At 37.4% G+C, this 17,633-nt stretch overlaps 1 protein-coding gene across 7 annotated transcripts in view; it reads right to left on the minus strand.

The window, feature by feature from the left end:
- The window catches only part of LOC123535356 (serine/threonine-protein phosphatase 6 regulatory ankyrin repeat subunit A-like), a 103,018-nt gene that overhangs the window by 54,707 nt on the left and 30,678 nt on the right, over window positions 1–17,633 (minus strand). For 6 of the 7 annotated variants that reach the window (XM_053519041.1, XM_053519042.1, XM_053519043.1 and 3 more), the window contains 7 exons: window positions 11,140–11,262; window positions 10,155–10,345; window positions 9,324–9,393; window positions 8,399–8,526; window positions 5,703–5,806; window positions 4,628–4,787; window positions 3,483–3,536 (listed from right to left, as the gene is read on the minus strand). In XM_053519041.1, the coding sequence (XP_053375016.1) occupies window positions 3,483–3,536; window positions 4,628–4,787; window positions 5,703–5,806; window positions 8,399–8,526; window positions 9,324–9,393; window positions 10,155–10,345; window positions 11,140–11,262 (830 nt within the window). The remainder of the gene's footprint in view (window positions 1–3,482; window positions 3,537–4,627; window positions 4,788–5,702; window positions 5,807–8,398; window positions 8,527–9,323; window positions 9,394–10,154; window positions 10,346–11,139; window positions 11,263–17,633) is intronic. The other variant, XM_053519045.1, reaches the window with a different exon arrangement.

A 17,633-nucleotide genomic window follows, 5' to 3' on the forward strand; every position in this document is an offset into this window, starting at 1 on the left:
GGTCTCTCACCTGAGAAACACACCATAACAGTGTAAATATGTTTGACCTAGTGATTTCATGGAAACAAATATTCTGGTCAATTTTCATTAGAATTGGACCAAAAATGAAGTCTCTTGAGTTTAAACAAGTATTTTCTTTGATATAACCTAGTGACCTAGTTGATATGACCTAGTGATCTACCTTTTAACCTCAGATGACCCATATTCAACTCGACCTAGATTTCATCAAGGCAATCATTCTGACCAAATTTTATGAAGATCAATTGAAAAATACAGCCTCTATCGCATACACAAGGTTTTTCTTTAAATTTGACCTAGTGACCTACTTTTTGAGCTCAGATGACCCATATCTGAACTCGACCTAGATTTCATCAAGGCCATAATTCTGACCAAATTTTATGAAGATCAATTGAAAAATACAGCCTCTATCGCATACACAAGGTTTTTCTTTGATTTGACCTAGTGACCTATTTTTTGACCCCAGATGACCCATATTCGAATTCGACCTAGAATTCATCAGACGCCGGACATCGAGCAATAACAATAACTCACTGAGCAGTGCTCAGGTGAGCTAATAAACAAGAGGGCCATGATGGCCCTATATCGCTCACCTGTTATCATTGCACTTGAGGACAAGAAGGTCCTCAGAAAACATATCTCAGTCCAAAGGACAGGAACAACAAAGGGAAGAAATTTAACCAAAAAGAAAAAAAAATTCTTACAAGGTATAGATATGTCAAAATACACCTAAAAATTGGTGGTATCATCCATGTTGTACCACAGAAAAGTGGTCTCGGTTTTTCCCTACGGCCAATAATAAAAAAGTTACTAAAAATAAGCTATTTATAGTAACGTAAAAGGGAAGTAATAAAAAAAAAATATATTGTAAGTGAACAAAAGAAGGATCTGCCAAATAAATCTCTGACATAAATGAAATTTCAGATCAGTATCTTCATTAGTTACGGATATATACCCATTTTAATTTGAAATAAAGGGAGGTAATTTGACATAAAATCAGTCCATAGTTATCTACCCTGATTGTCTCAGTCCAACTCATAACAATAATGAAATTTCAAATAAGTCCTATAAGTACTTACTGATATAAATCCATTCTGATTATAATCAGGGGAGGTAATCAGATATAAAATAACTCCGGAACCTACGATTGGATCTGATTTGTCATGGAATCCAAGATTTATTGTTGTTGAAGATATTTTGGAAGTTTGTATCAAATAAAACCATAAATGAAGTATCTATATGGCTGCAAAAGCCAAAATAGCCAATTTTGGACCTTTAAGGGGCCATAACTCTGGAACCCATGAAGGAATCTGGCCAGTTCAAGAAAGGAAGCAAGATCTTGTGGTGATACAAGTTGTGTGCAAGTTTGGTTAAAATCAAATCATAAATGAAGCTGCTATTGTGCAGACAAGGTCAAAATAGCTAATTTTGGCCCTTTCAGGGGCCATAACTCTGGAACCCATTAAGGGATCTGGCTGGTTCAAGAAAGGAACCGAGATCTTATGGTGACACAAGTTTCATGCAAGTTTGATTAAATTCAAATCATAAATGAAGCTGCTATTGTGCAGACAAGGTCAAAATAGCTAATTTTGGCCCTTTCAGGGGCCATAACTCTGGAACCAAAAACGGAATCTGGCCAGTTCAAGAAAGGAACCAAGATCTTATGGTGATACAAGTTGTGTGCCAGTTTGGTAAAAATCAAATCATAAATAAAGCTGCTATTGTGCAGACAAGGTCAAAATAGCTACTTTTGGCCCTTTCAGGGGCCATAACTCTAGAACCCATAATGGGATCTGGCCAGTTCAAGAAAGGAACCATGATCTTATGGTGATACAAGTTGTGTGCAAGTTTGGTTAAAATAAAATCATAAATGAAACCACTATCGTGCAGACAAGAAATTGTTGACGCACGGACGCACGGACTGACGACGGACGACGGACAAAGGGTGATCACAAAAGCTCACCTTGTCACTACGTGACAGGTGAGCTAATAAACATACACATAATATATGTTTAACTTTTGCATTTAAAATCAAATATTCAAATCATTTCATTGGATGTTAAACCTGTACAACACCTTCTAGACATAGAGATGTTGGATTAGATATGGAAGAGAAATACAATACTTCTTGTAACCCTTCCTCAGCCACTTTACATTTTAGTCCAGTGTTATGGTAAGGATGGAAAAACTGCATATACTACTATATTGTCACAAAGCATACAGTTTAAAGAAATAATAACAGTACTTTATCTCTTGAAAATTTCCCTTAATAATTCCTTTGGAATTTTTCCTTTTTCCCCTCACTTCCCTTGAAATTTCCCCCTATTTCCCCTTACATTTTTTGAAATTTTTCCCTATTTCCCCTGAATTCCTTTGAAATGTTCCCATATTTCCCCTTACTTCCTTTACAATTTTCCCCTATTTCCCCTTAATTCCTTTGAAATTTTCCCCTATTTCCCCTTAATTCCTTTGCAATTTTCCCCTATTTCCTCTTACTTCCTTTGAAAGTTTTCCCTACTTCCCTTGAAGACATCAGTTCACAAAACTGAGCAGCGAAAACATATTTTGGATCTTTTTTACAAAAATGTTAATAATATAACTGAAAATCTTAGCAAACTTCAAATATAATACTTTAAACAAAAGCATCAAGTAAGAACAAAGCATAAACCATTTGAAAACAATGTGCATTCCTGATTACAAAACAGGCATAATAGGGTGTTGCAGCTGGATTCTGGCCCAGTTTTAAAACTCAACTGTCTGACCTTGCCCCCTGTGATATATCATAGATTTACTGACACATTATACAAGAAGCAGGTCAATTTTGTTTTGTTTTTGTTAGGTTTAACATCACATTGTCACAATTATAGGTCATATGGCGACATTCCAGATTTGATGGTGGAGGAAGACTCCAGGTGCCCCTCCCTTCATTATTTCATCACCGGCGGGCACCTACCTTCCGTAAGCCAGCTGCATGGCTTCCTCGCAATAAATTTCATTTCTTAAATATGACACATGACATTTCAATGCTCAAACATTCCAGTAACCCTTACTACCTGAGGCACATCTAAATGGTGTCTGAGGCACTAATAAATGGTGTCTGAGGCACTAATAATTGGTGTCTGAGGCACTTATAAATTGTGTCTGAGGCACTAAAAAATGGTGTCTGAGGCACTTATAAATGGTGTCTGAGGCACTAATAAATGGTGTCTGAGGCACTTCTAAATGGTGTCTGAGACACTAAAAAATGGTGTCTGTGGCACATTGCAAATTACTGGTCCCTTATACTTGGTTGTAATGATTGTATTAACGGGATAATTTGTAACTATTTTCATTACAACTAAATAATATTTCAAGCACAATAAAGGGATTTAAGCAAGTTTTACAAAAGCTGTGTCAGTGACTGCATTGTGTAGCATTAAATATATTGTGTCAAGCTAGGTGCTTTAAACAACCCTTAGTCTTACCTTATTTTCAACAGCCATATACCATGCACAAGTATCTACTTCAAGCTTATATGCCTAAATACCATATAGTCCCTAATTAATGATCCCCACATTTTCAAAACAATAAAATTTAAGTTAATTTACTTCATAATAGAATACCAGCAGTATAATAGTGCTCTAATTGTTAAAGCTTATTCATTATAAGTAGGATTTTTTGTTAATATATAATTTTTACAAAAGTAGAGATAATTCTGTTGAGTTCAACAGAATGCATTATCGCATATCAGCGGTTTACCATGATTCCTTAGTTGAAACTCCGGGCATCAAGCCGATATTTTTAGTTTGATTATATTACAAGTTAAACAAGAGCTGTCACTATTGGTGACAAATGCCCCCAAAGTATTCACAAGAATGCTACAGTTGTCTGTGAAAAAAAAAACACACATCATTTTGTGACCTTGACCTTGACCCAAGATACCCGGGTCATAAGCGTGACACATCTTCTCAATATAGTTAACATTTGTGTCAAATTATTTTCAAATCCCTTCATAAATGGAAGAGTTATTGACCAGACAAGAAACACCTTTGACTTCTAAGTGTGACTTTGAGCTTGGAGCTAGGGGTCTATGTCTAGAGCATGACACATCATCTCGATATAGAGAACATTTATGCCAAGTAATTTTAAAACCCCTTCATCAATGTCAGAGTTATAGACCAGACACGAAACAGATGCTGTTAACCTTTGACTTCCAAGTGTGACCTTGACCTTGCAGTTAGGGGTCTGGGTCTTGCACAAGACACATGATCTCATTATGGTAAACATTTATGCCAAGATATTTCAAAATCCCTTCATGTATGGCAGAGTTATAGACCGGTCACGAAAAAGACCCTGTTAACCTTTGACTTCTAAGTGTGACCTTGATCTTGGCATTAGGGGTCTGGGTTTTGCGCATGACACAAGGTCTCATTATGGTAAACATTTAAGCCAGGTTTTTTTAAAATCCCTTCATGGATGGCAGAGTTATGGACTAGACCCGAAACAGACCCTGTTAACCTTTAACCTCTGAGCTATCTGGACATGCCAGTGACCTGTCTGAGACACCAACATTTTATTCCCATTACTAAGGTCCACTCTAATTATACCATCTCTGCAAAATCAAACCTACATCTCTGACCATCTCACTGAGTTGCTGACATCTTTGCACTCTGTGTAACTGTATGATTTGTCGACAGTCTCCGGCCTCGTTGCCTGGCAACACAGCATCATCTGGACGACACCTGTCTTTGTCCTCTAAATTGACGTCTGCTCCACGTTTCACAAGACAACTAAGGAAGACAAGAGACATTACAAAAATCAACAAGAGAGTCATGATGACACTATATCACTCATCTGTTAAACTTGGCCTATGAATCATCAAGAACATCAACAAGAGAGTCATGATGAGCCTATATCCTATATCGCTCAAATGTTAAACTTGGCCTATGAATCATCAAGACAAACATTTGTACCAAGTTTCATAAATAATGAGTCATAAAATATAGAGTGTTAACAAGCTTTTCCTTTGATTTGAGTGGTGACCTAGTTTTTGACTCCACATAACCCAGTTTGGAACTTGGCATAGGAATCATATAATATCTGTCTCTATAGTGTTCACAAAAATTTGTGGACGGACGAAGGACCAAGGGGGATCACAAAAGCTCACCTTGTCGCTATGTGACAGGTGTGCTAAAAATACAGCAAAACATGACAAGAAATATCCTATTTCACATAGACAGTGTGTGATTTAGAAAAACATAAATTCTCTTGTTTTTTTTTCTTTAAAATACTGGCAAAGTTATACCATTTACTCAGTCAAAATGAGGCTGATCTGTAATGATAATTTCTGTACAAGTATGTACATTTTCTTGCACATTAGTCTGGCATTCTTGTCCATTACAAGCTCACAGCTTCTCCTTCCTGACAAACTGGAAATTGGCAATTATGGGGATGTGTCCAGTACCTTAAAATTTTAAGCCATGTGTTTTCATCATTTTTGTTATAAGAGGAAACTGTCATTCTATAGTAGTGACAAGTTAGACATAGTAAAGAATCAAGCAATATATAAAAAAAAAACAATTATCTAAATTTTGAAAAAAAAAAAAAAAAAAATTTTTATCATAATCAGTCCACATTTTTCATCAAACTGCACAAGCATGAAAACCATCAAGTTTGCAAAGACTTTATTTTTTTTAGCAACTTACTTGACAACATTAACATGGTTATTCATGACAGCATAATGTATTGCTGTTCTACCATTCTTCTCATTCTGTTTATTCGGGTCTGCTCCCATCAAGCACATCAGGGTCTGTAAATAAAAACCATTTATATGAAAGTGTTTTCTCAAGGCTGAAGACCACAAGTAAACAAACAGTACTGCCTCTAAATACCACCGGTTTCATTTTAACCCTTTTCCTGCTAAATTTCTATAATGAAATTGTCTATCTTTCAATTTGGACAGTGCCATTAACTGTTAAAAGGGGTAGCTTACCAAAATGATACTGACTTAATGGTGAACAGTGCAGACCATAATCAGCCTGCACAGATGTTTGTCTGCACTGGTTGCAAAGGCAAAACCACATGCCACCAGCAGACTAGACTAGCTCCTAGACTATGATATATCTTTTTTTACATTTTTATGACTAAATGTAGTGATAATTTCAACATCATTCTTCTGTGAAAATCTCTAAAATAGACTGGCTTTTGTCTCTATGAAATTAAATTCATCAAAAAAGGAAAAAATGTAGAAATATATTATTATCAGTCTAGTGGCTAGTCTACCAGCAACCTAAAGGTTAATTTGCAACATATTTTTCCACTTTTATAAAAATACTGTTTTGATAATTTTCCAAGCATGGATAAATGTAATGGTTTGACAATATTTCAGTTATATATTGCCCAAGACACCAAGGGCTAATAGTTTTGACTATTCACAGGCAAGCCATTCATTGTTTTTAACCCTTACCTGCTTAACTTTTATAATGAACTTGTCCATCTTTCAATTTGGACAGTACCATTAACTGCTAAAAGGGGTGCTTAGCAAAAGGCTACTGATTGAATGGCGAACAGTGCAAATCATGATCAGACTGCACGGATGAGCAGGCTGATCATGATCTACACTGGTCGCAAAAGCAGAACCAATCCTGTCCAGCATGATAAGGGGTAATACATAACAGCAGAAATGAATTTTCAGTTTGTTTTTTTTAAATTTTTGAAACATTAGACCAGTAATCATGTGCTGAATATAAACTGGGCATACAGCACAAACTACAAACCAACGATTTATATAAGAAGTCATGTAATAAGACAAGTTTAAAAGTTGAAACCAAACTCCTACAAACATGACAATAAAGTTTGCCCCTCACCGATGTGGGTTCGAGCCTCACTAGGGGCGTCTATAAAGCACTATCTGAGAGATAGTTACATTGTTTGACATCTATCCAGGATGGTCGTAACAATAACCTATTGCAGCTGGGAGGCAAGATCAAGAAAACTTATGAGGGAATCTTTCTCTCAGAACTTATTTATCTGGCATCAGAAATAGAGAAAACTCATAAAATTGTAATTGACTCTGCTCAGTGGCTACTCCAGAGATTCAAGATCTGAGTTTGGAAACCAATTTAACCTTTAGCCTGCTGGTCGTGGCAAGTAGTTCTGCCTTTGCAACCAGCACAGACCAAGATCAACCTGCACATCCGTGACTGATCATGGTCTGCACTCAGTAAGTAAATTTTCATTGAACACTCCTTTGAATAATAAATGGTACTGCCCAAATTAAATGATGGACCAGTCCATTTTAGGAATTTAGCAGGTTAAGGTTAACAAGAGGGCCATGAAGGACCTGTATCGCTCACCTGACCTATTGACCTAAAGATCATCAAGATTAACATTCTGACCAAGTTTCATTAAGATATGGTCATAAATGTGGTCTCTAAAGTGTTAACTACCTTTTCCTCTGATTTGACCGTGACCCATTTTCTGACCCCACATGACCCAGATTCGAACTTGACCTAAAGAGCATCAAGATTAACATTCTGACTAAGTTTCATAAATATACAGTCATAAATGTGGCCTCTACAGTGTTAACAAGCTTTTCCTTTGATTTGACCTAGTGACCTAGTGGCCTAGTTTTTGACCCCACCTGACCCAGATTTGAACTTGACCTACAGATCATCAAGATCAACATTCTGACCAAGTTTCATTAAGATGTGGTCATAAATGTGGCCTCTACAGTGTTAACTAGCTTTTCCTTTGATTTGACCTGGTGACCTAGTTTTTGATCCCAGATGACCCACTATCAAATTCATCCAAGATTTTATTGAGGGTAACATTCTGACCAAGTTTCATTAAGATTGGGCCAAAATTGTGACCTCTTGAGTGTTAACAAGCTTTTCCTTTGATTTGACCTGGTGACCTAGTTTTTGACCCCAGATGACCCAATATCGAACTCGTCCAAGATTTTATTGAGGGTAACATTCTGACCAAGTTTCATTAAGATTGGGCCAAAATTGTGACCTCTAGTGTTAACAAGCTTTTCCTCTGATTTGACCTTGTGACCTAGTTTTTGACCCCAGATGACCCAATATCAAACTCTTCCAAGATTTTATTGAGAGTAACATTCTGACCAAATTTCATTAAGACTGGGCCAAAATTGTGACCTCTAGAGTGTTAACAGTCAAATTGTTGAAGACTGACGACTGACGGACGGATGGACGACGGTCGACGACGGACACAGGGCGATCACAAAAGCTCACCTTTGAGCACTTTGTGCTCAGGTGAGCTAAAAACACTAGCGTCTGACTGATAGGTTGTTTCTAAGCACAGATTTGAAACTGACCAATAGTAAAATGACATTTGCTATAGCTGTCTTCAAGTTGAGTACATTGAAACTGATGCTTACATCACAAAAGTTGCTGTCTCCATCCAGTGCAACAATCATCAGTGGAGTCATTCCATCTGCATTACACAGATTGACGTCTGCTTGCTGCAGACGTACCAATGACATCAACAGTGGCAGCTGACATATCCCTGAAAAAAAAAAGCACTACAATGAGTAGCAATATACACCAGGTATGACCTTTGACTCCCTAAGTGTGACCTTAACCTTGTAGCTAGCCATCCAGAATATGTTCCCTGCACATCGTGTCGATGTGGTGAACATTTGTGTCAAGTTTCTTTGAAATCCTTCAAGGGGTTCAAGCGTTACAGAGCGATGACCTCTGACCCCTAAGTGACCTTGACCTTGGAGAGAACCACCCAGAACATGCACTCTGCAGGTCTTCTTCATGTGGTGAACATTTGTGTCAAGTTTCTTTGAAATCCTTCAAGGGTTTCAAGAGTTACAGAGCGGATGCAAAATTGCGAACTGACGGACGGACAGACAGACACCAGGGGGTATAGCATGAAATGTCCCTTCGGGTGCATAAAAAGGCTAGAAAGATTTTTGTCTTTGTATGGACAAACATAAAATAAGCTTTATGATCTGAAAGTCTGTTTCCTTTCTTCGTAATATTTTGAGCCAATTTCTCAATGAAATTGCCAGCCCCTGAAGTGAAAGTGTAAAAAGAGTGTACAAGAAATTACCATTTAGTAACAGAAAGATTTTTCAGTATGCTGAGTGAGCTACTGGGCCTTGGACAAAGTTTGATGAAATTTAAGGAAGACCCCAGGTGCCCCTACATGCATAAGTCAGGCACAGGCCCGCACCTTGGTAGGACCACCAACATTGAGCAAACCAGCTGTACAGCTTTCTCACATGACAACCCCAGCAGGGCTCAAACCCAGAGAAATGGTGTGTGTGTGTGTGTGTGTGTGGAGATACATACCTGATTTGGCAATCACATGCACAAGATAATCTCCACCCTTTGTCTCACCATTTACATGAAAATCAAATGTCTGAAATATAAAAGAAATGTATTGTTTCCTTCAAAATCAATTGTACCAGGTAAGTATCTGAAGATAAAGTATTTTTACCTTTCTTCTACTTTTCGTTTAGGATCAGTAAAGAAAGTCATTTTCTGTGTAACTTCTAGATTTAGTTAAATCAGCATTCTAACACAACCCAAGTCTTGCATTTTGATTTTTTCAGGTCAATCAAATACTTGACATACTATATACTATACATCTTATAAGAACCCCATAATTTGAGTCAGGGGACTAACACTATACAACCTGTTTTCCTTTTAAACACACAAAGTACAATGTTATTATGCCAAACAATTGTTTTTACACCAAAATAAATCAGCAAGCTCTTCAATGAATTACCAGATATCTTATTACTAGAACTTTAGTAGTATGCTGAAAAAGAATATGACACAGTGGAAACTGTTAATTTGTTTGTTTTGGGTTTAATGCCGTTTTTCAACAGTATTTCAGTTATGTAACGGCGGACAGTTAACCTAACCAGTGTTCCTGGATTCCGTACCAGTACAAACCTGTAACTGCCATTTACTTCCCCACATGAATCACAGGTGGAGGACGAATGATATCAGACACAATATTGTTTATCAAATCGTCATAGAGAACATAGTACACCCCGCCTGGGGATCAAGCTCGTGACCCTGCCATCCATAGATCTGCACTCTCCCTATTGAGCTAAGCGGGCGGGCTGAAACTGGTAAGAATCCTTATGATATATCTCACTTATTTTACCATACCTGTAATTTCTTCTGCAGCTCATACAGGCATTTTGGGTTGGAGGCTAATCTAAAAATAACATCTTTATCTTGAAGCCCGGGTTTCAGTGCAGTTTGAACCTTATTTCTGTCGGCACGGAATGATGCCTGGAGTTTTGTATTTAACTGCTTCCTTATCTTTGGGCATAAACAAACTTCTTCAGCTGTTTTACCTGTATCATTATAATGGCAGGCATTTATATATCATTTCATTCAATACAATGGCAGAAATTCAGTATAACAGAATGGCAGTCATTTCATATAATGACAGTCATGCTACACTATATACCAGCTATCAATTTATATAATCGACCATTTACTTTATTTAGTTTATACATTATTTATTTTAGGTCGATTCTGAAGCAAGTTCTACAACTTATATTAATCACTCTTGACACCTCACTCCTGATGGAATCCATCGCTATAAGGGTATGAGAGAAGAGGCCAGTTTCCCTTCTAATGCTGAACGCCAAGCAAGGGAGCTACTGGTACTATTTTTCATGTATTTGGTATGACGCGGCCGGGGATCGAACCCACGACCTCCCGCACTCGAAGCAGACGCTCTACCACTAGGCTATCGAGATGGTTTAAACACTGTATGATTCACTGCACCTTCTCATCAAACATTGTGTAAAGTTTCACTGGAATCCTTGAACTGTTTGAACTTAGCAGTCCGCAAAATCCTAAAAGGTAACACTCAAATGGGAATTTTCAATTCAGCATTGGGAAAAAACATACTTTTTTCCTTTGGGATTACCTCCTTTTACTGGAGGTAGATTTATAGGAGAAAAAATCCCTGATGTTGCTCATCACCTTGCCACTCTGATCATTCTGTGTTTTACTGGAAGGTATTGACAGTATGATTACCCTAATTATGCCTTCCATAGTGGGCATAAAAAATAATGAAAGGAATATTAAACTTTACATATAGACACCTGAAACCAGACAATGAACAAAAACAAATCACCTGATTTATCTTTGACTTTCGAGGATACTCCAAACTGAGTAAGAAGTTGTACAGCTTCCAAGTTTTGTAGAACACATGCTACGTGAAGCAATCCTGGATCATTTTCATACTGATACTCCTGCCCTGTAATATCAGAAAACACTTTCTAAAATCCTGGATCATTCTCTCTCTGTAATAAAGAAAACAATTTTCTTACATGCCTGGATAATCCTCATATTGATAATCTAGTCCTGTAATAACAGAATGTAATTTTCTAACAATCCTGGATAATCCTAAATTTGATAATTAAGTCCTGTAATAACAGAAAGTAATTTTCGAACAATCCTAGATAATCCTCAATTTGATAATTAGGTCCTGTAATAACAGAATGTAATTTTCTAACAATCCTGGATAATCCTCAATTTGATAATTAAGTCCTGTAATAACAGAATGTAATTTTCTAACAATCCTGGATAATCCTCAATTTGATAATTAAGTCCTGTAATAAGTTAAGAATACAATTTTCAAAATAATATATTAAATGGTATTGCTCAAATTGAATGATAGACTAACCCATTTTAGAAATTTAGCAGGGTAAAGGTTAAAGAGAAACTGGGTCTTGTTACAGAAAAAGTGGATCATGATTTTCAAGTGTTTTTTTTTATTACAAGATTAATTGAACAAAAAGGCATAAAAGAATGTTTTTAACACTTGCTGCACAATGAGAATATCTTCTAGCATTTAGTCAAATAACTCCTAAATTTCTGATATCAAAGGTCTAGAGTGGCACTATTCGAAGGGTTATATCTAACATTTGACAGGTTAGAATGGACATAATGACCTTCAACTAGAATGCATGTTGTAACATCTTTGTTCCCTTTCTTGACAAAAACTGCCTTAACATTACAACTGCATTCATTCAGATAATATTTCATAAAAGTGAAAAAAGTGGAACACACGACCAAACACTGAGAGTGAATAACTGAATTTTATATAATCCAACTAGTTTCGGGCTTTTTCAGCCCTTCATCAGGGATACATATTCAATAGATAATATTTCAGTATAATAAACTTTGTTGATTTTCATTTTTCACCGAAATCGCTATTTTGCGAGAACAGGCATAATGCGTTTTTTAAAATTGATCAGATTAGATATATATAAATTTTATTTATTTAAATTTCATGGATGGATATGACCTTGAAAAGTAGTCTCCCTTGAATAATAATGATTTCTAAGTACACAGTGGAATAATAAATTATCAAAATCATGGGACTCAATTATGCACAAACATATACTTAAATTTACATGTAATAAAACAGTCACATTTAGGCATTTCTAAGTGGTTGTACACAACAATAAATAAATAAATGATATCAGCTGGGTACTGTTTTTTTTTAATTTATGCATAAAGTACCCTAGATTTATATATGCCTGAGCAATGATTCAAATTTGTATGGCGCATACAGATTATACTTATTTTTTAGAAAGAGAGAGAGAGAGTGTTCGGTATAACATTGTCTTCTTCTTTGTTCTGTTTTTTTAACCCTTACCCTGCTAAATTCTATAATGAACCTGTCCATCTTTCATTTTGGACAGTGCAATTAACTGTTAGGGGTGTTTACCAAAAATATACTGACTGAATTACGAACTATGCAGATATTAATCAGACTGCATGGATGTGCATGTTGATCAAGATCTACACTGGTGCCAAAGGCCCAGCATAATAAGGGTCAGAAATATTCAAAATATTTATTTGGAACTTTCAGGCACAAATCCAGACTTTAGAGTTTTGAGACCAGACTCTTTTAAAATGTTTAAATATGATTTAAGGGCTAATTTTAGAACTGCCCAATGGCAGAGACTGCACTCCTTTACAATCTCAAAGCACAGAGAAAGGAACACAGATAACTCATAAGAAATATCATTAAACTAGAAAATGCTTTTGTAAAAAAGCGCATGTCTCCCCCAATGCAAAGTCCTATAGGCAAGAAGTCAATAGGGGTCAGGAGCGTAAGTTAAAGAAACACTGATGGTTGGCTGCAATAGGGATCATCTACTTGGCATGTCCAGTCATCCCGCTAAATTTCAACACTCGTGGCCTAGTGGTTCTCAAGTCACTGTTCAGGCTCCTGTGACCCTGACCTTTGATCAAGTGACCTCAAAATAAATAGGGGTCATGTACTCTGCATGTCCAATCATCCTATTAAGTTTCAACATCGTAGGTCAAGTGGTTCTCAAGTTATTTCCAAAAAATGATTTTACATGAACAGGCCCCTGTGACCTTGACCTTTAATAGACTGACCCCAAAATCAATAGGGGTCATCTACTCTGCATGTTCAATCATCCTATGAAGTTTCAACATTCTGGGTCAAGTGGTTCTCAAGTTATTGATCGGAACTGGTTATCAATGTTCAGGCCCCTGTGACCTTGACCTTTCACAGAGTGACCCCAAAATCGTTAGGGGTCATCTACTCTTTATGACCAATCATCCTATTAAGTTTCAACATTCTGGGTCAAGTGGTTCTCAAGTTACTGACCGGAAATGGTTTTCAATGTTCAGGCCCCTGTGACCTTGACCTTTAATGGAGTGACCCAAAAATCAATAGGGGTCATCTACTGTGCATGTACAATCATCCTATGAAGTTTCAACATTCTGGGTCAGGTGGTTCTCTAGTTATTGATTGGAAATGGTTTTCAATGTTCAGGCCCCTGTGACCTTGACCTTTGACAGAGTGACCCCAAAATCAATAGGGGTCATCTACTCTACATGACCAATCATCCTATGAAGTTTCAACATTCTGGGTCAAGTGGTTCTCTAGTTATTGATCGGAAATGGATTTCAATGTTCAGGCCCCTGTGACCTTGACCTTTGACGGAGTGACCCCAAAATCAATATGGGTCATCTACTCTTCATGACCAATCATCCTATGAAGTTTCAACATTCTGGGTCAGGTGGTTCTCTAGTTATTGATCGGAAATGGTTTTCAATGTTCAGGCCCCTGTGACTTTGACCTTTGACGGAGTGACCCCAAAATCAATAGGGGTCATCTACTCTTCATGACCAATCATCCTATGAAGTTTCAACATTCTGGGTCAGGTGGTTCTCTAGTTATTGATTGGAAATGGTTTTCAATGTTCAGGCCCCTGTGACCTTGACCTTTGACAGAGTGACCCCAAAATCAATAGGGGTCATCTACTCTTCATGACCAATCATCCTATGAAGTTTCAACATTCTGGGTCAAGTGGTTCTCTAGTTATTGATTGGAAATGGATTTCAATGTTCAGGACCCTGTGACCTTGACCTTTGACGGAGTGACCCCAAAATCAATACGGGTCATCTACTCTTCATGACCAATCATCCTATGAAGTTTCAACATTCTTGGTCAAGTGGTTCTCTAGTTATTGATCGGAAATGGTTTTCAATGTTCAGGCCCCTGTGACTTTGACCTTTGACGGAGTGTCCCCAAAATCAATAGGGGTCATCTACTCTTCATGACCAATCATCCTATGAAGTTTCAACATTCTGGGATCAAGTGGTTCTCTAGTTATTGATCGGAAATGGTTTTCAATGTTCAGGCCCCTGTGACCTTGACCTTTGACGGAGTGACCCCAAAATCAATAGGGGTCATCTACTCTTCATGACCAATCATCCTATGAAGTTTCAACATTCTGGGTCAAGGGGTTCTCTAGTTATTGATCGGAAATGGTTTTCAATGTTCAGGCCCCTGTGACCTTGACCTTTGACAGAGTGACCCCAAAATCAATAGGGGTCATCTACTCTTCATGACCAATCATCCTATGAAGTTTCAACATTCTGGGTCAAGTGGTTCTCTAGTTATTGATCGGAAATGGTTTTCAATGTTCAGGCCCCTGTGACCTTGACCTTTGACGGAGTGACCCCAAAAACAATAGGAGTCGTCTACTCCAGCAGCCCTACAACCCTATGAAGTTTGAAGGTTCTAGGTCAAATGGTTCTCCAGTTATTGCTTGGAAATGAAGTGTGACGTACGGACGGACGGACGGACGGACGGACAGGGCAAAAACAATATGTCTCCTGGGGGAGACATAATTATTTGAGTTGTGACAAGCATAGATCCAGACCAGCCTGCGCTCGCTAACAGTTTCTCTAATTCCAATAGGCTTTGAAAGCGAACAGCATGGATCCTGACCAGATTGCGCGGATGCGCAGGCTGGTCTGGATCCATGCTGGTCGCAAAGCCACTATGTTGGTTTTCTCATGCCATGGCTCATTTAGTTATTTGTCTGAAGCACTACAACATCCGAGTCCAAATATTGATCATTTAGGACTTTTTATCAGTTGAGACAACCAATACAACACCTGAGTCCAAGTATTGATCATTTAGGACTTTTTATCAGTTGAGACAACCAATAAACATATTATAATATTTGATACAAAACAACACAGCAATCATTCTGCTTTAACAGTAAATAAAACACATTTTCTTGATACCTACTGGTGGCGAACCAGTATCCGGACAGGACTAATTTTCAGACACATAATAGCCGTCATATTGAGGCATATTGTTTACGCAAACATTTCATTGGGTTTATTTGTACACTTGTTATTTGTGTCTACTCTACAAAAAACACTGTTTCACATAAAATTGTATTCTGTTTACAAAGTCAATGGTGCATGGAGGTTGCATTATGCATACAGAACAGATTTAATTATTCTATTTGTTCTGATGATGTGGTGTACCTTTAATACTTACCATGCTGGACACGATTGGTTCTGCCTTTGCGACCAGTGTAGATCATGACCAGCCTGCACATCCGTGCAGTCTGATCATGATCTGCACTGTTCGCTATTCAGTCAGTATCATTTTGGTAGGCACCCCTTTTAATAGTTAATGGTACTGTCCAAATTGAAAGATGGACAAGTTCACTATAGAAATTTAGCATGGTAAGGGTTAATTCCACGGTATTGATACAGGACGTATTTCACAGCTGCTAGCCTAATTACTTAGAAAATCAGAAGCAAGTTACGTTCACCTTTGTTTGTTTTAATACAAGTTTAATGTTGGACTTTTTTCTATATGAGCCGTGCCATGGGAAAACCAACATAGTGGCTTTGCGACCAGCATGGATCCAGACCAGCCTGCGCATCCGCGCAGTCTGGTCAGGATCCATGCTGTTCGCTTTCAAAGCCTACTGGAATTAGGGAAACTGTTAGCGAACAGCATGGATCCTGACCAGACTGCACGGATGCGCAGGCTGGTCTGGATCCATGCTGGTCGCATACCCACTATGTTGGTTTTCCCATGGCACGGCTCATATCATTTCAATAATAAACAAATTCAACTTATGTAAATATTATAGAACATTGCCTAATACTTTAGAGTGATAAACTGATTACCTATTAGAGTGATAAACTGATTATCTATCTATGTGCAGTCTGGTGACATTAATAGCACTTCACCTGGTTACTTTAATTAAGGGTAAATAGTAGTGAAATCAAATGTCAAGATATTTACACCGAGATCCTCTTAGATTGTGCAACCTTGTGACTGCACCTTAACCCTAATCAGTAATTACTAAGTGCATACATGTCCAATTTCACTTTTTCAAAATTTGTCTTTGTTTATAGTTTTCAGTAGAAGAGATATATAATAAACAATTGTAGAGTTAACCCAGTACTCATGCCCTAGGTGTGGTCTTGATCCCCATTTGGTGGTGACTTCACAGTTAAAGCTCCTGACACTTGATCTTATTATGTTATGAGTATAGGATAGACAACTCGTGCCGTTGTCTACGGGATATATACAACGAGCAAAGCGAGTTGTATATATCCCGTAGACAACGGCACGAGTTGTCTATCCGACTTAGACCACGTGACATAAAAACTGCAATTATTGAAAACTCTCCCAGGCGTTCAATAGAAATTAGGATTAACGTGTTTTTATAAAAGTAATATCATCTTTGTACTGTTAGCGCTTAATTGTCAGTAGGGCATATGAAATAATGCAGGTTATTTGTATAAATTCAGTTTTACTCAAATACCGGATTTACTAAGATTTAACGTTCATTACCACTTTGAGTCATTTGCAATCACAAAATTAATGCTAAACAGTTAAGTATGGATTTCTCAAAAATACTCAAAATTGGACTGCATGCTGAACAATTAGTTTTTGTGAGGAGTTTGCATGCTGGCGAAACACGATGACAGATACGTTGATTCAAGAAGATAGCCAGGTTATTTATTTTTTAGTTAGTTAGTTATTTTTTTTTATTTGTTTACTTTGTTTATCAGGATATAGTTAGTGGGTAGATGCTCGTAGGACTAGGAATACCTTTTACTATATCGTGCCCTTCTTGTAAGAATGATGTAGTTGTTTTACTTTCTAACTGGGCCAAGTTGTTCGAAACTTTAACGGGCTGTAATTTAATTTAGTTTAGTTTAGTTTAGTTTAGTTTATACTAATTTGTTTTAGCTCGATTGTGATGAAAGCTTTAACTGTTTAAGCTTTTTGTAACCACTCTCGAGTCCGTTTCC

The sequence above is a fragment of the Mercenaria mercenaria genome, chromosome 12, assembly GCF_021730395.1.
Source record: "Mercenaria mercenaria strain notata chromosome 12, MADL_Memer_1, whole genome shotgun sequence".
Taxonomy (NCBI): domain Eukaryota; kingdom Metazoa; phylum Mollusca; class Bivalvia; order Venerida; family Veneridae; genus Mercenaria; species Mercenaria mercenaria.